The 25,828-nt window shown below is 38.1% G+C and overlaps 1 protein-coding gene across 6 annotated transcripts in view; it reads left to right on the forward strand.

Moving 5' to 3' along the window:
• pard3bb (par-3 family cell polarity regulator beta b) overlaps positions 1-25,828 on the forward strand; it is a 336,571-nt gene that overhangs the window by 278,363 nt on the left and 32,380 nt on the right. For all 6 annotated transcript variants that reach the window (XM_016486505.1, XM_016486504.1, XM_016486507.1 and 3 more), the window contains one exon: positions 3,354-3,474. In XM_016486505.1, coding sequence (XP_016341991.1) covers positions 3,354-3,474 — 121 coding nt within the window. The remainder of the gene's footprint in view (positions 1-3,353; positions 3,475-25,828) is intronic.

Below are 25,828 nucleotides of genomic sequence, written 5' to 3' on the forward strand. Positions count from 1 at the left end.
TTTCAAATTCATCTGTGATGCCAATCAGTGTTATTTTAGTATTATTTATATGCCATTACATTATTTTTTTAATATTTTGAATTAGCTTTTATATACATTTCCCATTTTAATTTTAGTTCAGTTTTAGTAATTTTGTTATGTGCTTTCATCATTTTTTTAATGATTATTTTTTACATTTTTATTTAGCTTTATTTTTTATTTTAGTTATAGTCATTATAGTACTTCAACTTATTTATTTCAGGATAACACTTTACAATAAGGTTAAATTTTAATATTAGTTAAAGTGATAGTTCACCCAAAAAAATAAAAAAAATAAAAAATTTAATAATTTACTCACCCTCATATTCCCACAGTTGCTGGTACTACTTCCACAGTATTTCAAGTTTTCCTTTGTCTTTGGAGTGTTACAAGCTGCTTGTGCACATATAAGATCCGTAAAGTTGCACAAACTAAAGTCTCAAACCCAAAGAGATATTCTTTATAAAAGTTAAGACTCGTCCACACCTTCCTAAAACGCCTCCTTTTAAACACGCCCCCACATGTCTACGTCATTGTGTTGGACGATTTGCATTACACCGCACAAAAATGTTTACGCAAAGAAAGAAGGCATAACTTTTATTCTTGCTGTAGTATTGTAGTCGTGGAGTCGCCATGTCGTGGAGATGCTGTGTGTTTCCAAATATGGTAAGGGGCATAACATTTCTGTCACACGCTTGAGGTATTCGGCCAATCACAACGCACTGGATAGCTGGCCAATCAGAGTACACCGCGCTTTTCGGAACTATGAGCTTTTTAAAAATCGGCGCGTTTCAGAAAGGCGGGGGAAAGAGAGGAGCAACAATAATGTGCGGTATGTGGAAAATAATGTTTTTTTTTTACCTTAAACCGCATAAACATATTGCATTACACCAAGTACACAAATTAATGTTATTTTTAGCATCGTCATATGACCCCTTTAAGTTCTTAATGCAACATTTATATTTAATTTCAGTGTTATTTCCATTACCAAAAATGATTTTGAATTGTTTTTGTTTTCCTTTTAGATAACAATTGCAACACTGGAACCAGTGATCTATGGTGGTGGGCAGGGCTACTCACAGACTGCAAAAGTAAAAACTAGACTGTCAGCAAAATATCTTGATGCCTGTCAGTTTCAACTGTTTAGGACAAAACAACTCGGATCATCAGGGTAGAAATGTAATTTATTGCTGTTTTATGGCGGCGTACCTATAGTTGAGACAGTGTTTGCTTTTCTATGCTAGTTCAACAATGTGCTTCCTCTATTTTACAGCGTCATTGTAATTGTTGGCTTCATCCCATTTAGGTTATCAAAACAATGTCTTTATTGAGCATACAGTCTTTTAACTTATTGTGTTGCCCTTTTTTCCTCACATTTTCATCTTCCTTTTATTTTCAGTTGCACATTCATAGTACATAGACAGCTGGCTTTGTTCCCCGGGGGTTGATGCCCTGAAAAATGACTGTCTGATGTGTGAAGTTTACGATAGGATCCTCACCCACAGCGTCTGATCGCTGCATTTACCCCTCGCTGAGATGGTGGACATGGTTGTTCGGCTCTGTGTGTTGACAATGGGAAGCAACAGTTGTGGAAAAGTTGTGTTTGTGTTAGCCGAGCGCTGAGAGATTGATTTTGGTGTTTGTGTGTTGGAAAGCTGTGAGATGACTGACAGGACTTTATCTCCCAAGTCACACTTCCACAGTTCTGTGCCACACAACACAATATTTGAGCAGGAGAAATATCACACATTCCCCTCTTGAACGTTTGATAAGCGCATCATTTTGCTGTGTCTGGAAAAGCAGAGATGTTTATTGAGCTTTGGACAAGTAGAATGGTATTAAAGGGATAGTTCACCCAAAAATGAACATTGGGGAAAAAGATGCAGAGACCCCTGGTGCAGTTAAAAAAAAAACACTACACAAGACAAAATACAAGGTACATCTTAATATTATAATTCTGACGTTTACTCATCCTCATCTCTTTTTCAACTTATTTTCTTCTGTAGAACGCAAAAGGGGATGTCCAAGCTGCTCTTTTGCAATAAAATGAATGTGAATGGTGACCACAATTGTCAACATTAGATATTAAGTAAAAACAGCTTACATTTCGGTCCATTCCTCTCACAATGCTATCGTAGGGCTTCAAAAAAAAAAAAAAATATATATATATATATATAGAACACCTCTTTTATGATACTCTTATTGTGCTTTTTGGAGTGAGCATTCACTTTACATTTTATCTCCATTCACTTTCATGATAGTGAAAAGAGCAGCTTGAACATTATAGCTAAATATCTCATTCTATGTTATACGGAGGAAAATAAGTCATACAGGCCTAAAATTACATGAGGTTGTGCAAATGTTAGAATGTTTTGTTTAAATTATAAAATAAAAAATAAAAAAATTATAAAATTTAACTCATAATTTGTATTTTTTGTGGAGTTTTTTTTTTACTGCATCAGAGGCTCTTTTTCTTAAATGATGATATCATTCTGAATCTTCTCTGTATGTGTGTGATTATGTGATTCTGGCTAGATTTGAAGTGGCTTGTAACAAAGGGCTGTTGATTATCTGTGACAGTATTGAGTGTTTCTGTCTGCTTTAGCTCAGTTGTCATCACCTTGTTGTTTCTGAAAAGTGCAGAGGACAGAGCCGTAGCCTGGGATACCAGACCGAAGTCTGCCTCCTCCTTAAGTGGCTACAATCCGGACATATCAACAGCCTGATATACTGGGCTTCTGGATTTTTATCCATCACATGATGTATAGGTCAGATCGATAGTGACTCTTTGTTCTGGATGGGTGTGAGTGGGCCGGGGTTTGGAGATTGTGTGTTATCTTGCGCATACGACTGTAAGTCTATAAATGTGTATGTTGGGAAATAGTATTGGTGCGTAGGAGACTGTGTGCGGATGTAAGGGGGTGGTGGGGCCTAGTCTTTGAAGATCTGGGTTGTAAGCAAAAGATTGCAGGTTCAAATGTCACAAGGGATAGATAGAGCTTCACTAATTGGAACTAAACACAAGGATCTTTTGACATGTTTTTAAAAGTTGAGCTATTTTATTACACTCTTAAAAAACATATCTCATATCTGTTTACTGTATCTGAAACAAAGTAAGCCAACCCCCACCCATGTTATTTATCTGTGTTGAGCTAGTAAAAGACTGGATGATATAATTATTGTGATTATTTATTGTTAATTAAATTGAATTTGCATTTGGAATCTTGAACCTACAACCTTTTGGTTACCAGCCCAGATCTTTAGCCACTATGCCACAGCAACACATTTTTTCATTAATTTAATATTTGAACTAAGTGGATTGTGTGTTTTTGCAGCAGTATGGACCGTATCCAGCAGCTGAGGAGGGAGTATCTTCAGGCTCGTAGAGAGGGAGCAGCTCCAGCCTATGAGGAACTGGAGGCCCGACGGAGAGGACCAGAGTACGACCAGCACAGAGTAAGATATCAAACCCACACACCTCACCCAATAAAACACTCTCACCATCATGTAGGTTCCCAAATTAATGACTGCCAAGCATTAGTGCAAGTCTAAAGTTGATTTTGGAAAGTTGATTTTGCACCCTGCGTTCACACCATTTTTACCTTTCCCTTAATCAGAGTGAATAATTGCCTCAGTATCTCTCTATACTGCCTCAATTCAGCAATACAGACTTTAACATTCTTAATCAGGAGTCATAGAAACTTCCACCAAATACATCGACACCTTTCTTTATTAGGATTGGGACAAACCAGCATAATTTGTTTTCTCTCTGAACACACAGTAATTCCCTTTGTGTGAGATCAATAGTTATACCTCTCAAATTCAAATGAGCTAGCGTCTGTTTTTGTAAGAGCTGCGGTGAACAATGAAGCATCGCAGGCTGTGGGATTAGAGAGGCAGATCGAATTAAACTAACTCCAAACAGCAATCACCCAATCTAACGAGCCTGCTCATTAAGGTCGACACTGCATTTATTCATTTGCTCGTCGGTGCTTATTTATCTATTTATTCAGTGCTAATTATTCAGCTACTGAAGGATACAAACACTCGCTACGTCAAAGCAAAACAAAGTTATCAGCCGCCGTTTTTGCATAAGAGGAAACGTGTGAGCAGTTTTCACACGGTGAAATGGTTTGGAACTACCTACAGGCCTGATGATTGCGTTGTGGAAATGATGATGATTGCCTGAAGGCAACATGAGATAATTCACCATATCCTGTGGCTTTATACACGCACACACACACAATCTTGGAGAGACATTCACAGAAGTTTCCACACCCTTTTCTGTGACTGTGATGTAGTCTACAATACGGATATAAATAATACTCCTCATGACAGACACGTTATGACTGCCTATTGTTACAGCTGCCTCTCGTCTGCTTTCAGATTTAGCCCTTTTATGGACATATCTGTACATAGCTCACTCTATCAACCCGCAAGGATGTTCCTGGTAAACACAGAGAAATGGAAAAAGATTCGGATTGGGATTTGTTTTGTTGGGCTGTTTCAGAACCAGAACCGTTCAGCTATTGCCACACAAGCTAATCGGTTTACACACAATCCTGCTTTCCAGTAAATGTTTTAGCTTTTCTCTGCCAGAGAAGCCTACCACTGATGTCATAACCATTTATTTTTTCTTTTGTATTTATGCGAAGCTTCGCAGTGTTTACTGGTTCATCACTGCTCTGTGTAAGTGTGTTATAGGACTGCAGTAGGGTTGATATAGAGTGTGTATAGACATTGATTGATGACCGCTCGACCACTCCATGAATTTCTGTGCTGACTCAGTGACTGCATTGCTCAGGCATGACTGTGGTGTAGTCTCAGTGACCGCAAGTTCACTTGTGAGGACTTCTGACGTCCAGATGAAATTAAGGCTTGGCATTTGTCAGTATTTGTGTCAAAAAATGGGTCTGTTCCAAAACCAAGTGAGCTGCCTCGCTGTCTACTGCCTAAGAACTTGTCTTCTAAGGAAGCATCCTATCAGACATAGAAGAGTTTGATGTTAGCATGTTGATAATACTCTGGTAAGCATAAAAAAAACATAGCACATTCAAAAATAGTTATTTTTAATTAGACTAACTGTTTGCTTTTCATTATTTAGTTAAATATAAGTATTTCTTAAATCTTATTTTGGCCACCATCTCATTTTTTTTTTAACTCCACTGAGCTTGGCACAGTGCATTCTGGGATTGCTTTCTTCACAAAGGACGCACTTATTTACCTTTACTTAATGAGAAAATTAACCTGAACAGTACAGAGAATGATTACAAATAATTAAAAATTTAACACAATAGATTAAATGGGAAAGTAATTTTTAAAAAGATGATGAAATAATACACTACTGTTTAAGAGTTTGGGATCAGTAAGATATTCTTTTAATTAATACTTTTATTCAGCAAGGTCGCATTAAATGAATCGAGAGTGACAGAAAATACATTTGTAGTGTTACAAAAGATTTATATTTCAAATAAATGCTGCTCTTTTGAATCCTGAACAAAAACATAAGTATCATGGTTTCCATAATAATAAGCAGCACAACCATTTTCAACATTGATAATAATAAGAAATGTTTCTTGACCACAAAATCATGATATTAGAATGATTACTGAAGCATCATGTGACACTAAAGATTGTAGTAATGGCTACTGACAATTCAGCTTTGCATCTTAGGAATAAATTACATTTAAAGTGTAAAAACAGTTATTTTATATTGTAAGTAGGGTTTCAAAGAGGCGGAAATTTCTAGGTACATTTTGGAAACATTCCAGAAATTTTGGGAAATTTCCAGGATTTTTTGGAAACTTTCATAAACCTTCAGAAATTTTGGGAAAGTTTCCATAAATTTACCAAAAATTGTCCACCCCCTTGCAACCCTAATCCTATTAGTATTTTACAATATTACTGTTTTACTGTATTTTTGATCAAATACATGCAACCTTGAGCATAAGAAGCTTAACAAGTGTAAATTAAATTAAAGGCTAGCTGAGATGAAATAACAAGAAAGATGCTGCCTTAGAATCTAGCCAGACAAAGTATCTTAGTAGGCGTTATAATTATGCTGCCTCTTCATGTTGGGAGTGTGACTTTAATGCCTTAAAATTAAGCCCTAAAATACTGCTTATGTAGGCAGCTCACTAGGTTTTGGAACAGAACAAATGCGTGTCCTCCAGAAGGTACCTGTACCCACGATCCTGTGCCATCCTGGAATCATTCCTGTACCTCAGTTGCTAGCAACACCAAGGTCATGGGTTTGATTCCCAGGGAACACGCATACTGAGGAAACATATACCTTGAATGCACTGCAAGTCACTTTGGATGAAAGAGCCTGGCAAATGCATAATAAATGCAGAAGTGTATTATACATTTATATGGAAGTCTGAAGATAGCAAACAGGAAGTTCAAAAGCTTAAAGGCAAATTCTGTTGCTGTCTTGCGGGTTCTGTGCTGTTCATTCCTCAGATGTTGAGATAAGATGCACGCCACACCATCTATGTAGCACGCAATTATGTTATGTGTTGCCTGCAGTGTCTAATGTCTCCATAAACTATTTTTACCAAGTGAAAAATTCAAGCAAATGGGCTTCAGGATTAAAAAGGAAGGCTGTTCATGTTTTCAAAGGCCTTTCTTTATGGAATCAGTCGTGAGAAGGCAACCGATGAGCCGTGGAGAGGCGTCTAAATATCATCCAAAAATATATATTGTAGTCTTGTGGCTGTTTATAGGGCCTGTAAGGCAGTTAAAGTTGGTATGATAATGCTCCAACTGCCGCCTAACTGCTACGGTCCTAATGAGGGATAGGAGTCAACGCTGGCGGTATTTACTAGCACTGTCCTCTCTCACTCGCTCTCGTTTCCCCTGAGAGGAATGATGCAGTCCATGAGAAACTAACCACACAAATCTGTCAGAGTGGCTCTCTCTTGCTCTGAGGACCAGCCGTTGTTTCCTTTCCAATCCAGATCCATCTCCAGCACACGTCAACAGCCGCATCTCCTATTCACAAAATGAGAAAATATCCCAAAAATACAGTTTTCCCGTAACTCCTTTTTATTTTTTCAAGTCACACTTCCATTAAACCCATCGCCAGTAGTGAATTTTTTTTCCTTGAAATACTAGCGGAGAATATTTGTTTAATATGCTCCAGTCGGGTGCTGGATTTCACTGGGTTTCTTCAGTTGTGGTTTGAGCGAGATGCGGTCCGTCCCTCGTGTGTTTTCCCATTTTCCTCAGCAGGTTTTTGACCTCAGATCTTACTGCTGTGCGTATCCTGGTAGCAGCTCTTACAAAGTCAAGGTTGATTTGGGCATAAGAGGGACAGGATGTGATGTGATCCTTTGATGTTGGCTCTGAATCCCAGTTCGAATGTAAAAGCAGGTATCGAAATTAGCAACATGGTGTCATGAGACCCAGCTGAGGGCTTTAACAATAAGCAGCTTAAGCGTTTAGGTTCCTGTCTGTTGGAATGACTGCTCTGCCACGGCCCCCAGCCAACCATTGTCATCTTTTCCTCTCTGGGAGCCATACAAACCACAGAGCTGAAGCAGAGAGAGAAACGTTAGACTTGGGGAAACCCTAATAAGTCAGTAAATTCTTCCATTGCGTCCACCCTGCTGCCCAAACTCAGTAACGTCAGGGAGTTAGAAGCCAGACGTGCAGATTTGGAGGGCTGTCAGGAGGGTCTGGTGTACTTTACCCTTTAAATGTCCAGACGCATTGGGTTTTAGAACAAACCTCACAAGTGCCTTGGCCAGGTGGAAATTGATGCTGATTCAACATGGTGGCTGTGTAACTTTCGTCTGATTGTAGAAGTCAGACCGAGTGTAGACTGGGAGGAGGGCCGCGAGGGCTAAGGGTGCCATTTGGGAATTGGTGCGGAGTGAAGTCATGACCACAAAATGACAAATGGGACATTGTGTGGTCTTGTGGACATCAGGACTATCTATCTATCTATCTATCTATCTATCTATCTATCTATCAATTTGTCTGTCTGTCTGTCTGTCTTTTTTGTCAGTCTATCTATCTATCAGTCTGTCTGTCTGTCTGTTTGTCTATGTATCTATGGTTCATGTATGTTGCGTGCATTCATTTTTTAAATTTAATATTGGAAACAGAAACATGAGAAAACTGCACCCGACGATGGCACCATTTGATCTTTGCTTGACCAATCAGCAGAAAAGGGATGTTTCATTACCGCCCACATGTGGAAATCAAATATTCAAGATGTTTACCCATTTCTACCCCTGAATGTAAAAACTAAAAATCAGGACTGTTTTTTTTTTTTTTATTAAATAGGTATAATTTTCTCATGTTTCCACTTTAAACATTAAATCAAAAAGCGAATGAACGCAACGTACACAGACATCTATCTATCTGTTTCTCTATCTGTCTGTCTTTCTGTCTGTCTGTCAGTCTGAAAGCCTATACACATTCAGACTTAAAGATTTTTTTTTTAAATGTTACTCAAAAAAAAAAAAATTTGAAGTTTGTCTGGCTATTCTAGGTAATGAATTCAGCTTGTGAAATCATTGCCCTCAGACCACCCACCCACAAACACAGTTTGAATGTTTGATCAGATCAAATTTCTACATGGGCAAAACCAAAGAGTTTCTAACTCCAAACATTTTGGTTCTGGAAAACTTTCCAGTAAAGCAACCTGAGAAAGGCCCGTGGCTGTCATCTGAGTTTATGAGTGGTCAGTGCCGCTCAGATTTTCTTGAAGGGGAAATCTATATCTTTGTTCTAAGTTGTGCTTAAACAATGGATAGACGAAACAGCTACTGTCTTCTATGTAACATCTGGGGCTGGTTATTCAATGAGGAACCAGAGAGCTTATTGCATAAGTTTTTCAATATGGTTACAGGCAATTGTCTGGGGCCAATGAAACCGTTTTCTCTGTTTGTTTTTGATGAAAACATGAAAGAATGTATTTGTCTTTGGTTAATTATATACATATTGCATTCAGGAGTCTGTTTTGTTCTCTCATTCATCAATAGAAGGAACACGCTGGCAGAAATAGGTGCACACTGGCACTAACAACTCTTTATCAGGCACCTTTGAATTACTTCAGTAAGCAATTAATAAAGAGAATCAAAAGCTCTATTTGTGACATTTGCTTTGTAGGATCTAGATAAAGTGTGTGATTTTTGGATGCTACAATACTTTCTTCTGTACTTTCTTAATATGCAAATAATAATAATAATAATAATATTAATAAGAGCAACCCAACCTCCACAAATCTGGCACAACCAATGACATGAGTTTGAGGGAAGAGCTGTTTGACTGACCAATGACGGATGGATGGAATGTTCAGCAAACCTGTTGAAAAAAACATAATTATTTGCAAATTTGGTTTGGTAATGCTAGTGAAAAAATTACACACTTTAACTTTAATGTCATAAATGTACAATATTTTAGTTTTTAAGATAGTCGACTGTTGTTCTTTCAATGAATTTGAAACTGTGCAAATGTTCGTTTTCACCTTGACCTCAAACAAAATGGCCACCCGTGGGAGAGCCGTTGAACTCTGCAGTAATTTGCGAGTGATAATCTGCCCTCTTGATCACCACATGGCTATGATGTGATTAGAGGGCTGGATAATTCATTTCCAGCCTGATTTTCCTCTTAATTGACTTTAATGGCCTTTTTCTGCATTCTGGCAACTGAGGCTTGTTGAACCAACCTGCTGTTGTTACAGCAGGCTTTGTCATTTGTTTCCAGCTTGCTCTGCACTGGCTCTAATGCATTCAGGATTTTGCGATAGACTCCAAACCTTATTGAAGAGGTAACATTTTTTTCCATGTTTGTTAACTGCAGCTTACACTATACACTATACACAATAAAGCAGACTTGACTTGACTTGACTTGACTTGACTATTCCAAAAGTAGTAAGGCCTTAAAAGTGAACCTGTGTGATAGCTAGGCCAGACAGAATTAGATAAACAACTCTACACTGGACTGTTATCGTAAAGTTAAGAGAGCATAAGCACACACTTTCTCATCCCTGTGCGTGAGAATCATAAAGTGGCAGAAATATCAACCTGATTCAGTGTTTCCTGTGTTTATGATTACTGTGTAAATGCATGTTTTCATTATATATTCCGCTTCAGATGCTCAACTTCTCAAAGTTCTGTTTATAATTATAAACATTTATGATAATTGATTCACTGTCCTGATGGAACCAGTCTTGATTAGACCACATCGGTTAGGGTTAGGGTTAAAAGGTCTAAAAATGACATTTTTAGAGTCATTGAATTCAAGCTTTTGTTGAAAATGATTTAAAAGTTTATCAACATAAATGCAGTTGCTGTATCTAATTTTGCAGACTCCTTCTATATGGGAGGCGAAACAGTATGAATGGCAGCAAAATGACATAACTGCAATGCACAATGCACAACAATGTGGCAGATATAGTATATCCGCATTACATATATACAACACACATGCATACTACTGTATATATAACACAGTACCTAGAGAGTAAATTGGGACCTAGAAATGTGTTTGTGTATTTTAAACTGTAACAACTTTCTTTGTCTTGGATACTCATATACGTCATTGACCATTCTGTATCAATAAAAATGTCAAAAAGGCCAACAAGTAGTTAATCTAAATATAGAACATGATGGTTGACAAATTAAGCCTGAATTATTGCAAAGTTCTACTAATGTTTCAGCAGACTTGATTTATCTCGAAGAGGATCAGAGCAGCACGGTTTAATCCCCACACTCCTGTTTATAGTCTCAGACAGCATGTTGTTTTACACCAGCAATCGGTCTTCGCTTCAAAACGCCTTACATCACAGAGTGTCAGAGAGAAAGTGATAAAGACAGATGAGGGTTGTTATCCTCTCCCTCTCTCCCTCTCATGTGCAGCTTCAGGGGCAGATGTGGAGCCTCTGTAACCCCTCTGATGATGATGTAACTATGTCTGAACAGAGGTCATGACCTCGCGGGTATTCATTACCTTCCCAGACAGGCCTAATGGGACCTTTTCGCTGCCTAACAGGACTGGAATGCACGTCTAGTGCAGAGGAGACACTCTGCCGTCTCTTCCTCTGACCGACCCGGCCCGTTCGGCCATATCTGTAGAGTCTGAGTCCCAGACGTGCGTGAAGTAATCGCTCACGCTCTATTATTGGCATCAACACGCATGACTGAACGACCGAGTTCAAGCGCTCAACGTGAGTTCATTATCACAGGGAGAGCGGAGGGCATCAAAGAAGAGGGAAGGCTGTAAAAGACTAACTTCCTCCAAACCCTCCTCTTCCTGTCTCACCTTGTCAGCCTGAGGGTAAATGAGCCCTTGGTGGGTTTTCAGGTGCAGAATGAGCCAGCGTGAATTATCACTGAAGGTGAGCTTGATGCTGACTCAGGCGTGATGTCATAGTGCTTCCACCTTATCTGGTGAAACAGTCACGGCCACTTACGATCAAAGCGGGGCGTCTGGCTGATGATAGCTACCGATGAGCTTTCGTCTGCCGTTTGGGCATAATTCACCTGGGTTAAAGTGATACGGTTTCCCATTCTTTTCTGCCTTCTAGTTATTTAATTATAGGAAGTAGTCAATTGATTTATAATAACGACTTAAATTTTGCAATTTGCCATTTTAAAAAGGACGTCCAATACTCTGCTTTTACATTTGATATTTTGTAATTGATTCCAGCTGTATTATTCTTCCATATGTCATGAATAAGTCTAACCTTAGATATTGTTTTGGTTGGTCAGCCTGTTGTTTCTCATCTTTGCTTCCTGTCCTGACATATTTGGGGAAAAATGCTGACGTCTCCGGTGTTGGGGAGACTACCACAGAGGAGTTTAATTCAAAGGCCTTTGTGTCTGTGTGTTGTTTCAAGTTTAAAATACAACATGGGGACCATGGTGTGCCAAGCAATATAACCTTAATTTAACTTGGCCAGGGAACAGTGGAAATATACTTCAATGAATTTTGCTTCAGTTTGTTGAGCACATATCCTCAAGTTACAAAAATACCCGGAATGGTAATGAAGGTGAATGGATGCTTTTAGGTTCCTGAGATGGTGATAGAACAGTTTTCTTTTTCCCTCGCTGACATAAGCACAACTGTGGAAGTACAACTAATATTTGGACAATGCCCTGTCTAGGGAAGTCTTTCAGATGCTATGTTGATAGTAGGCTTTTTTTTTTCTTTAGTCTGAACAAAATGAGAATTTCAGAGAAGCCAGGGATGTGTCTAGGAATGCAAGAAAGCTCCATTTATTACATCAATAGAGGCACTAACCCATTGTTTTTCACATTTTTCTGATAGCAGAAGCAGAGAATGAACAATGTGGCGTTGTTTTGTTAGACAAGATGTAGTGCTGAATAAACATTATTGTTGGGCGAAGATTTGTTCAACATAAAGAAATTAGAAGCTAAATATGCTGTCAGCTAGACAAAAAAAATCTCCAGTTTCTCAGACAAAAATTACAGGGATAGTTCACCCAAAAATGTATTTCATTACTGTCATGTCTTTCCAAACCTGTATGACTTTCTTTATACTGTGGAAGAAAACAGGTCCATACAGGCCCATAGTTCATAGATTAAAAATTACAAAAAAGCATAATTAAAATAGTCCATAAGATGTATGTGCTATAGTCCATGTCTTCTGAAGTCGTAGGAGTATTTTGTAAAAAGCAGACTGAAGTTTAAGATGTTATGCAATGATAATCTTTGAAACTGCTGTGAAGAAATCGAGTTTAATTCTGATTTGAATCAGTTTGATTCATGAACAAATTGTTCAGTTTGATTTGAGAATTGAATCAATCAGTTGACTGAAAAGAAGTAGAACAATATCTAGTTACATATAAATGTATAAAACGACAAAAGGGTTTGCAATGTCATGAAGGTTAGTAAATAATGACACAATTTTTATTTTTGGGTGAAATATCCCTCAAAAGAGAGCATGAAGCCGTGTTATTATTTAAATGTTGTTGTCCATATGGCTCAGGGTATTCTCAGGTATGAATCCCATCGATCGGATTCTTTACATTTAGTTGGAAGAATTTTTGCCCAATTTTAAATCTTTGGTCATTATAAGCTTCACTACACCATAAAATCACATTCATTGAGACATACAGCAGAGCTCAGGGATTATTTGTCTTTTTCTGTCCTATAAAGAAAAGCTTATTTCGTTTTTTCTCGAGGTCGAAACTCTATTTTAGACCAGACAAGGTGCAACAGCAGTGGATATATGAAGTTCTCACGGTCTTTAAAACTTTTCAGAGACCCACCCAATTCATCGCGAGCACCACAGTGGTGTAGCCATCAAGATCTCAGCACTTTCTCTTGCCCGTGAGAACATGTTGCGCTTAAATCTTCTGGCTGATTAAAGAGGGAGTCTGAGTTTTGATTCGGGCGTGGGCCTTGTCACAATTACAGGCCGTGGGATTATAATTTATGATGTGTGTTTAGATAATGCTGATAAGACATTTGGCTGTTGTTGGTGTGTCATGTATTCTTGGTCTGGTTCCATTGGGAGGAGGACCATTGCCATTTGAAGGATGTGATTTTGTATTATGCGGTTCCTCTGCAGATGTCTGTGTTTGTTGTTGGGGAGGAGAGTTTCTCTGTGGCCGTTTTCTACCCACTAGGAGATGCAATCTGGAATTACAGAAATGAAAACATAGAAACTAAAGACATACCAATAAAGATGGATAGAATTAGAGAGAAGATAGATGCCAAACCAAAGACAGCGAGCTATTGGAAACAACATTTAAAATAAGACAAGCCAAACCAAGTTGGACCTATTTTAGAGGAAGAGAAATGGTGCTGAAGGCCTCCCCTCTCCAGACTTTTGCCTTGTAAGGTCAAAGCGGGGATAAATCGATCAGATGACTGTCTACGCTGGGAGAAAGACCAAAAAAGAGACAGGGGCATGTGCTCTGTAATAATTGTGGAATTTTAATTGGATTATAGTCTTGGTTGACCTTGCTGAGCCGCTTGAGTCTGTTCATTGACTATGTAGCAGTTGAATCTGCTTCCACCCAGGAAGATCAGCATGAAGGGTTCAGGCAAAACCAGGTCTAATGTCTTCATGTCTGCCTCACTTCCTTGGAGAAACTGCTTCCTTTCAAAGTCTAGGTTTGTCCAAAGTCCCATTAAGGCTGGGATACACCAATTTTGAAATACTACTAGGAGACACATGACAAATCAAAACAATAAAATTGTCTTAAAATATCAAACATGCTTAATAACTGGATGGATTCATAGTATGAAGCTAAAAAATCGGAGTTTGTGACCACTACATGATTTTCTGTGAAATCAGTCAACTCCAACTGCCCAAATTCTCCAGACTGGCTCCGACTTCTGACACTACCACCAACTCCTCTAGATTGCAAATCGGGGCAAAAATCTGCACAAAATTTGTGTGCCATTTTGAGACTGTGCAAGCCTCTTGACATCATCACCTTGCAGCTATTTCTAGTCATACAAGTTCAGATCTACTGAAATGGCTAAAGAAGACCAAAATCTGTTTTATACAACATTATGACAACTGTATTTTTCAGGCTAGTTCAGCTAATCTGTGATGGGGAGTGGTAGGGGATCTGTGAAAATCAGAGTTTTTTATTTATATGTTTATTTTCATAATTAATATTAAATGCATTTTAACGCTTTTAAAGTTAATGTGCACACTTAAGATATTAATGAAATATGTTTAACTGTTTTTCAAATTCATTTCATCATATTTGTGGGTCCTTAGCAACAAAATGTTTAAAACCCTTCAACAAAAGCTGTTGGGTAGGGTAGTAATAGGGTGGTTCACCATCCAAATGCTCAGTGTTGCCCTTAAATAACCATAGCACCGTTGCAACAATAATACATTGCTTTATTCATTCAGAGTTTAATACAACCACTCTCACGATTCCTGGGTTTGCACTGTTAATACAGGTCAAAAGCTGGTGAAAGGCTTCAGTGTGTCCCGTTGGCTTTCATCAGCAGTGAAGTTAGATCTGCATCTGATTATAAGCGGGACTTTGGTGGATCTGCTGCAGGGGAGAGAAAGTCACTTATGAAAACAGAAGGCTCTATGTGCAGGCTGCAGTGCACTTCTAATCTAACCTCCCCATGGCCCAGAGCGGCCCGCTGCCCGATTCCAATCAACACGTCTGGGGAGCTTGTGATAACCCTCGAGCCCAGCGCGTGGCGCTCAGCACCAGGGCTCAGAGAACTGCCCCGCACCTCATCAGCCACATTTAATCTGATTAAAAAGTTCTGGCTCTGCCTGTGGCCCTTGTGGCCAGATCAACTACTGTAGATCAGCTCAGAGTCCAGAAGTTCCCACATTGAATCACCACCAAATCTATACAATCTATATAGTTGACATTTTGAGAGTTGTTCTTTGGTGTAGCATGCTGTACTTGGTCTAAAATTATTTTAATAAAAAGATTAAAATCTTCTAGTTAGTTGTTAACAATATTCAGTAAGATATTATTTTATAATCTATTTAAAAATAGAATATTTGGTCTGGTTACAGTTAAATTAGGACTTGCGAATAGGAGGTACGGTTCCTTAAGTAAAATATTGTTAATTAATGTGTTATAGAATTAATTATTTAATATTGTTTATTAATAACTAATTTGAATATAATGACCTAAATTAGTAGTAATAGTAGTAGTAGTAATAGTATTATTAGGGTTCCTTGACTGCCACTGTGGATTTATTGTAAAATAGAAAAGGTCAAATTATTATTATATTATGATTATATTATTATTATTATACTTTATATCTTAATCAGCTTAACAGTGAATGTCTTCTCTGCTGTAGTTATGGACAGTGTTGGGGAAAGTTACTTACAATATGCATTACAATATTGTTACTCCAAAAAAAGTAACTAATGCATAACTAATGTGTTCCTTACTATTGCATTGTAATAAAAAGTAATGCATTGTTACTTTTGCATTGCTTTTTTGCCACCTTGGCTGGGCTTGCTTATTATGCACACAATTCAATAATGAATTCAAAAGTAGTGTATTGTGCCCTTTTTTCATTTAAAAGTACTGCTATATGAACAAAAGTGCAATAATATTTGGTTTACAAACACTTTAAACAAATAAGGTTATTTTTTTACAGCAGTATTCCTTTTACATAGTAGCAGTTAAAATATTTCTTGGAAATCTCAACTTATAAAATTAATGTAATCAAATTAAATATAAAACCAAAGCTATTTCCCACTGCCAGGGCATTAACATTTTTATAGAAAATATTTTATAGTTTGTTATAGAAAAAAAGTTATGCTCAGAGTCCAGAGCCTTGATCATAACATTATAACAGGCCCCTTCCGAGTAGAGACCTGCACTATCGTGGGACCCAATGCAACAGAGTGCAGTGGGACAACACTTGATGGGCGAGTGCAGGTGCGGGCGGGTAGACACTCGTGTGTGCGGGATGCGGGAGAATAAGGGTGTACTCACACTAGGCAATCTTAACCGTGCCCGAGTGCATTTGACCCCCAAAGCCCGGTTTGTTGGACTAGTGTGATCGCTCCTTTCCGCGCTCGGGCGCGGTTCGTTTAGCCGTCCCTGGCTTGGTTGGAAGAGGTGGGCCAGAGCGCGGTTCAGTTGGGCTCGGGCGCGGCACGCGTGTAGTGTCGGAGCGCTGAACTTCTGATACGTGCAGCATGATTGCGTGAACATTTCTGAGCGGCAAAAGTTATAAATCTGTAAAGCAATATATTGTGAGAGGGTCGTGTGTTACCGCATCCCAAACGACTCAAAATAATAAACCACAAAATTAACAAAACCATGCACTCCACTGTGCTGAGCGAATATAATTATTTCTTATGGCAAAAAAAACACAAAAGGTATATTTTTGGCAACTGTAAGGGCGCTTTCACACCAAAAGTGAAATTAATAAGCCTCAGGCTGAAAGAAGAGCCTCTGCCTCTGCACCTCACTCCTAATTTCTCTCGATACGGGACAGAAAAATAAAATTGGAAAAATAAATTGGAAAACAACTTATTACAATTTAAACTTGCATTACTTGTTTGAAAAAGTAACTCAGATATTTCGTTGTAAATTTAAAAGTAATGCGTTACTTCACTAGTTAAAAGTAATCTGATTGCATGACTTGCGTTACGTGTAATGCGTTACCCCCAACAGTAGCTTTGGATTGATTGTGTTTTACTGGTTTTTGGCTCTACAGATGTTTACACAAGTAATCAGTTCTGTTTCATATGCTGTTTGACTCATACTGCCCATAGAGGAAATTTGTGAACTTAAGTTTTTAGTTTTCAAACCATTCGCATTTCTTTCCATTGAATATCTGAGTCAGACTTGGTTTCGGCTCCCTTAACTTGGCACTTCCAGTGTGGCTTGTCCAGCTCAAGGGTGGTAATGGCTGCTGCCATCCAGTCTAGTAGAATCTGGAGGTGAGTAGCCTGACACGCTGGAGGAAGGAGTGTGTAATATCCACAGCGCATTTCACACGGAGCCCTCTGCTGCTCTGTGTAATGAGAGGCCTGAAGCTCCTGCCTTTCCTCTCATTTACTGAGCTGAATAATGATGGTGCTCTCAGCCTGAGCCTCATCACCGTCACACCCACAGCGTGCTCACTCTCATTCTCTCTCTGCGTCTGAAGTCAAGAAATGAGAATTCAGGACACGGGACTCCTCTGCCTTTGTTCTTTTCATTAGGAAAAAAATCTCAAAGCTCCACTTCTCTCACTTTCTCTTTCTCGCAGAAGGTCACTCTGTTTCCATGAGCCCGATTGGACTTTCATGTTTTTTTAAAGAGTCAAACATTAATCTATTTCTTCAACCAGTCACACAGTCAAATATGTGATCTCTTTTGCAATTCATCATCTTTTTCTTTATCAGGTGGCTGTGTCACAAAGCTGAAAAATTATGTTTTTCAGGCAGTAAGGAGGAAGGCAGAAAGATGTGTCCAAATCCAGTGTTTGCATCACATCCTGTCTGCTAAGATGTAATTATTTAGTGAATTATGTTTATCTGATGAACTCTTGAAGGTAACATAGATGTGTCCTTTGCTGCCTATGATATCCAAAAAATCTGTGTATACGACAGTAAGAAATTAATGGAGGCTTAGGACAACAATGACACTAAAAGTGGCAAAAATAGCCCTAAAATTATATCCTGTTAATATTCTATATACCTTTCTATTTATATTCTTTCTGTATTTCTTTCTATATTCAGTATTTCTTTCTATTTTGTTCTATGCCTAGGTATGCACATTAACACATAAAATATTAGTTGATTTTATGTTTTTATTTAACGAACTATACTACTCTAAGGTTTTGGGTCGGTAAAGATTTTAAAGGAAGTCTCTTATGCTCTTAAATGCGACATTTATTTGATCAAAAATACAGTAAAAACAACAATATTGTGAAATATTGTTACAATTTAAAAGAACAGCTTCCTATTGAAACACATTTTAAGATGTAATTTGTTACTGTGATGGAAAAGTTGAATTTTCAGCATCATTACTCCAGTCTTCAGTGTCACATGATCCTTCAGAAATCATTATAATATACTGATTTGCGGCTTAAGAAACATTTATTTTTATATTAATGTTGAAAAAAGAACTGATTACATTTTTTTACATAATAGAATCAGCCACAGTATGTTTTATAGGGTTAATAAAATATGTCCTGTAAACATGCCCTGCTAAAGGTAGAAATTGCCTTTGAAAAACAACTCCATGGGACAGTTTTGTCCCCTACATAGAAAAGTGAATTTCACTGGTGTTAGTGGGAAAAAAATCAAAATGGCATCTGAAAGAGCAAGTAAATGGTTAACTCATGAATGTCCATTTTTGTTTAACAAATGACTTGCATGATTGGCTCTGTAGTCAATAAATTTTGTGTGGTTACCTCTCAGGCTCAATTTGTTTTAGATCATTATATACAGTATGACATTATGGTGGCTTATGAGCCCAGCTGAAACCAGTTTCTTTTGGATGCAACTTCATACCCAAACACTGCCAGTCATTGACTGACTGGGCAGCAGCAGCAGCCAGCGTAATGTACTGTAGGTTTCAGGCACAGGCTGTCTGTGGCACACATCTAATGATAATGTGGGTGTTTTTCTATGCTGTTCTTCTGTTGACAGTCAGGGCATTGGTTTAACAGTTGCTTAGTAAATCTGTAAGCTAACTGACCCAATGCTAATGGCACATGAATTTTGCCAAGGCGTCTATTTGTCTGTTTATCTGGAAGATGCCATTTTTAGAAAGCTTGCTCATCAGCCATACATCTCTAAATTATTCACTGACAAATGTTAGAACGTCATTCGGCAGATGTTTTTGTGACGTTTATGACTTAGATTTGTTTATATACAAATATGAAGCTTCAAGTAAAACACAATGCTTTCCAGATGATGCAGTCTTTGACAGATATCTCAGTGACATTCGAGTGCTTACTGGAAAATTGTCTCCTTATGTAAAAACCCACACATTGGTGAGCTGTTTATTGTTTGTCTTGATGAAAAGACTTTTCATGGATTGTTTCCATCAGAATACTGCAAAAAGTTAAATTGTGTTGAATATGAGGGTCAATCTACGAAACACGTGTAAGTATTTGTGCAATTTGAAACTTTCTGTAAGATAAATAATGCATTTAATTGTTGATAAATTGTATTTTGCCAACTAAATGTGTTAGATATATAGTACTAGTAAGTTGAAACGATTGACTCAAGGTTGTGATGCAGTATGCTAGGTGCATTTAGAAAGATAATTTAATGCTCATTTATCTTTATTTTACGCTTGTTCATTGTCAATTATTTATTATACAGAATCATGATAACAGGGTTGACATTTTAAGATTATTTCCTACTGACAATCAGAACAATAAAACTTTGATTTTATTAAATAATTTTTCGCTGGATTCATGCATAACCAGGACATAATTATAAGTATTTTACTATATACAGGTGCATCTCAATAAATTAGAATGTCGTGGAAAAGTTCATTTATTTCAGTAATTCAACTCAAATTGTGAAACTCGTGTATTAAATAAATTCAATGCACACAGACTGAAGTAGTTTAAGTCTTTGGTTCTTTTAATTGTGATGATTTTGGCTCACATTTAACAAAAACCCACCAATTCACTATCTACTTTCCGTACCCACTGTATATATATATTAGATTTTTCTTTTTAATTACCTATGTTGAAAAATGTTGATGTTTCTTTTTTTAGGATTCTTTGAAAAAAAAAAGTTCAAAAGAACAGCATTTATTTGAAATAGAATGTTTTTGTAACATTCTAAATGTCTTAAATGTTACTTTTGATTAATTTAATTCATCTTTTCTGAATGAAAGTAATCACTTTTCCAGTGAGCACTCGAATGTCACTTAGACATCTGTGACTACATCATCTGGAAAGCATGTGTTTTACTTGAAGCATCATTTTTGTAGATAAACAAATCTAAGTCAAAAGTGGCACCCATTTTAGAATGACCTAAGGAGACACAAGCACTGGAGCGTCTGATATGGTCTGATTTTGTGTTTACTCCGTAAGAAGCTTTCATTCCTAGCTAATAAAAAAGGTGTTATCAGGTCAAAGCTCTGTGACTGGCCCCGGATGGATAGTGTAACAGATCGGAAGGCTGTTCTGAAAGCCCTGCTGCTAAGAGCAACGTACTGGGCTTCTATGAGTTACCATAGCAGCAGCTGAAGTGTTAACTTTCGGAGCCAAAGTAACAAGAGAGCCAGTAACAATGTTCGCAATGCTTTCATGTCAGCAATAATTGCTACGTTATTCAAAACCTTTGAAATCAATTCTTACTGTACAAATCCCAAATTGAAATACAATCTGAGGATGCATAAGCCACATATCAATTCTTACTGTACAATCCCAAATTGAAATACAATCTGAGGATGCATAAGCCACATTACACTGGCTAAGTGCATATCTGACCTTTTGTGTGGACCATTTTGCCTTGTATTGACTGAGTAAATTTGACTGTTAGTTGCTCTATTGTGCATGCAGTATTTGAATGAGCTCAGTACATTGATTCAATATTACATCTCTCCGGTCAGCTTACCCTCAAAAACAACTGTGGACAAGCCGTTTTACTGGCATAATTCCTTAATTAATCCACATTTTGGACTGGAATGTTACTCTTTTGTTTAGATTTTTGTTTTCCTTTCATCAAGTGACATATTACCATTTAAAGGTTTGGGGTCAGTAAGATTTTTTTTTAATTCGTTTTAATACTTATAAAGTATTTTTAATACTTTTATTCAGCAGGATAAAGCAAATTCAGAAGTGACAGTAAAGACATTTAGAATTTTGCAAATGATTTCTATTTCAAATAAATGCTGTTCTTTTGAACTTTCTATTGATCAAAAAATCCTGGAAAACGTATCACGGTTTTCATAAAAATATTAAACAGTACAACAGTTTTCAGCATTGATGATAAGAAATGTTTCTTGAGAAAATCATTATATTAGAATGATTTCTGAAGGATCATGTGACACTATAAAGAATAAAAAATAAATCAGCTTTGCCATCACAGAAGTAAATTTTAAAATATAACACTATTTATACACATGAAATGATGAGGGGATGACGAGACACACCTGGGATCAATAGAACTAAACGGGGAACACCTGGAACAAATGATAAGGACAGGAACAGGAAGGACCAAATATAGGCATAGAAACACAAGGGGACCAAAACACACACAAAACATGGAACAGAGTCTGACATTACAACCCCGTCCCGGAAGGCGTGTCCCGCATCGTAACAATTCCACCAGGGAGGGGGGGTGGGCACCCTGGATGCTGGTTTAAGCAGGACTGGGACACGGGAAATACCTCCAGGGCGGATCAGGCAGTCCAGGGTGCCATGGCAACACAGGGATCTCAGGGGCCATGGCGGAGCAGGGAGCTCTGGAAGCCATGGTGGAGCCGGCAGTGCGGGGCGCTTGCTATGGAACATGCAGTGATTTTCCCTACTCACATCCCATCAGGTCGTAAATGGCTCTGGTCTTAGCAAAGGTGTCGGGGTTGCCATGGTAACCAGTGGCCTGTGGTCATTCGCAGACATCCTGGCGCCCAGTCTATTGGGTGAGGGGTCTGTGACGACTTGTTAATCTAATGAATAACTGATTTGTTAAATCAAATGAAAAATTGTGTTTTTGATTGGTCCAGACGCTACAAAACACATGGGGACCAAAACACACACAAAACATGGAACAGAGTCAGACAATTACTGTTTTTACTGCATTTTTAATCAAATAAATGCAGCCTTTGGGGTCAATAAAATCTTTAAATGTTTTTAAAGGCAATCTCTTATGCTCACCAAGGCTGCATTGATTTGATCAGAAATACAGTAAAAGCACAAATATTGTGAAATATTGATACAATTTAAAAGAAATCCTTTTTTTTGATAAATAAGAGACAGTGCTGTAAATACTTAAAAATCATATCTCTTCAGCAGCTTTCTACGGTGGCCGAGAGAGCTCAACGCGCTGTAACTTAAGAAAACACATGCAAATTGAAAAAACACTAGCAAATTAAGAAAACATCTTCATCAGTTTGACAACACAACACATGCAAATGAAGAAACGCGCTGCAAATAGCACGGACCACAATGGAAATGTTTCAAGGGGACCCAAAAAAGTGACGGACCCGGCTGGGATTTGTTTTGTGCAGTGGCTTTTTTTTTTGAGTTTCTGCTAGTGATTCCTTTTTTTTTATTTTCTTTATTTTTTATTGAAGATATAACGTTCACAGTGGATACAGTCATAGCAATAAATTACATACACAACCAGAATACAAAACAATAAATATATAAATGTGAAAATTCTGTCATCAACCTCATGTCATTCCAAGCCCATGTGATTTGATTTCTTCCAAGGATCACAAAATGACCTTAGCAGAATGTTCACTGTTCAACACAATGAAAATGAACAGAGATAGATGTTGTCAATCTCCAAAAATGATATGAGAATGAGTTTGACAATTTTGGTTGATTGAACTCTGATTGAAAAGTGATTTAAATTTGAAATCAATCTGATTGAAACCTTTCCTGATGTAGTTTCCAAGTTGAGCATTGATTTCTCAGATTCAATGGTCAATGGGTTGTCTGTGTCGTCCTTGTACAGACTTACTGTAGCCGTTGTGCACTATATGAGGCCTTACAGCGTTCCATCTGTTCCACTGCTTTTATTCACCCTGAAAGGAGCTTTATCTCAGACAGCTTCATGAGCCCAGGTCATCCAGTGGACCGCTGCATTCCTTTACAGCCTCTCCGCTAATTGGCCTCCTGTGGATTCCCGGTGTGAGTGTGACAGTTCACTGGTCAGGTCTGCCCCCTGCCTCTTAACAAATTTACCATCTACACCTCTCTGACCCCCTGACCCTGGAACAGTGTGAGTAAAGACCTTACAGCCCTCCTCTGTACTCACAGCCAGTGGTGTTGTGCCTGAGGTTGACCTGAATAATTTCTAGGGGGTTCGCAGGATGGATTGTACCACTCCATTGAGCCTCGGAAGATAGAGAGAAGGGGGAGCTGTGCTTTGCTGAGCTTCTGCAATTGGTTAATGAGCATTAGGAAGATCTGAGATTGTTTAGGAGAAATGAGGGGTGCAGGTTACATCCATGGATTACTGCTTAAGATCTTCAAAGAGTCTAATGCCACCCAAAGTTCAGGAATTCATGAAAGTCAGTCCACGAGGTACTATGCCATGTACTACATGTACCATTCCACTCCACTGTTGGACAGAACAAATCTTCATTTAACTCTCATTTTAAGCCCAGATCAGGAATGTGAAAAGTACTTTGATTAAGAATACCTCAGATTCATACTACTATTGCCAAATTAGGAAACAAGATAATGCCAAAGGTTTTATACCTAGTTTGGTGTGTTTACCTAGTTACCTAGTTTTTCTTAGAAATTAGGCACACTTTTTTACTTTTCCTTGTCTCAGCCTCTCGGATGACTTCTGTCTTCTGTCTTTTTTTATGGTCATTTAACTGGCCCATTTTAGATTTCCCAAAAATTTTCACACTGTTCAACACAGTTAAAATGAACAGGAACAAAGGAACATGCTGTCTTCCGGTTTGTATTTGTACAGCATGAAGGTATTTCTTAATTGAACTGCTTGTTTTAAAATCTTCACAGTCTATTGACATTTGTTATGACATCTGCTTCAAACATTACAATGCTCATGATAACTTACAATAAGTAAATCCACATCACCATCTAATTACTCTTCAATAGTGATGCTATAGAAATATATTGAAAGAAAAAAATAAGTTTAAAGACAAAATTCTAAAGATCACTGTGCTTGTTTCTCTGATGCATAAGGTCTATACATGAACTTTTATATAAAAAAGTAAACTATATGACTGTCAGTGTCTTTCCAATAGAGACAACTTAAGACAGCTTAGTACTAGTCTCAGACTCAGACGTCCCGCCAATGGACCACATACAAAATTGAAAACACTTCAGGAGTTTTGAAGTCGTCATCGGATTGGTTGAATGATACAGGATTTCCGGAAGACATGTGTATTTCTTTCTTTAACGTTCCGTCTGGAAACAAAGATGCCTTGATGCCAAACCCCCTCATGGTAGAAGAAAGCCATCATGTTACAACTGGACTAAATGCTGTATTTTCAAAAATATGTGAAATATTTAAAGTTCACGGCATAGAATCTTTAAAATATGTCCAAGAGTTTTACACACCGGTCTGTTATTGTGGTGACATTTCCATGTCCCTAAACATGACGCGGCACAAAACGAAACGTGATTGGTTGCTTTACCTGTCAGTCATTTGGTCTCTTGGGCGGACCTTGGCCATTCAAAGCGGCCAAGGTTCACAGACCTTCTGTCGTCAGTCTGAAGGTCTGGCTGCGTGAGACTAACTTAGTAGTAACTTAAGCACTACAATTTGAAAATATCTTCAGTCATCTTCAGCTTCCATGCAGAAAGTGTGAAAACATGACTGAATTACTTCAAAAGTTGTTACAGTCTATTTTCTTTCATTTCCAGATAAGAGTTTTGTTCAGCATGTCAAAAGACCCGTTTTAATTTAGATGTCATTGCGTCCCTCTTCCTCTAAAATGGGCATCTCGGTGGGAGCAGTTATGAACCTGCTCTTCTCTAGTGTTCACCTCCTCCAGCTCCCTCTCTGCCTGCGTTCAGCACTAAATGGCTCTCGGTAATGGACAGTAATGCACCTTAACGTCATGCTGCTGATTACAGCACAGCTGAATGTCAGTGCCTAACCACACTTAGTGTCAGAACTGCACAAATTCGCACCGCGAGAGAACACGCAGCAATTATCCTTAAAGACCCCAGTATTTCCCCTGACACATTAAAAATGTGGACTTTTAGTTTTACGCTGCTGCAGCTGTGCTGTATGTGTCAAAAAAGAAAACCAAACAGCTCTTTATTAAACGAACATGTTTGTTTTTGCTAATTTAGTCTATTAGTAATATATCTCATGTGATTGATATTTATATCTATTTATATTTTGATTGGATGAGCCATCTATAAACTGCATGTATGAAGCCACATTAATAGAGAGAGCAAGTATTATCTAGTAATGTATTATAAATGTAAAAGTATGGCCTTTCTTGTTTAAATATATGCTTGTGATTTGTAGAATCAGGCTGTGTTCCATGCAGTGTTTAGATGGCATACAGGTGATTTTCAGAGGTGCACAGACTGACAGATAGGGCTCTGTGGTTGATGGCTGCAGCGGTGGGTAGCTGTGGGAATTGGTGTTGCACGGGGTGCTGGTTCGAAACCAAGTGTTCTCTAGCAATCATCTCCATGAAGGAGAGAGCGAGGCAGAGCCTCCATCCCATTATACCCTCATCTGAAGTTGC

Source organism: Sinocyclocheilus anshuiensis, unplaced genomic scaffold, assembly GCF_001515605.1.
Source record: "Sinocyclocheilus anshuiensis isolate Anshui unplaced genomic scaffold, SAMN03320099.WGS_v1.1 scaffold9, whole genome shotgun sequence".
Lineage (NCBI taxonomy): Eukaryota > Metazoa > Chordata > Actinopteri > Cypriniformes > Cyprinidae > Sinocyclocheilus > Sinocyclocheilus anshuiensis.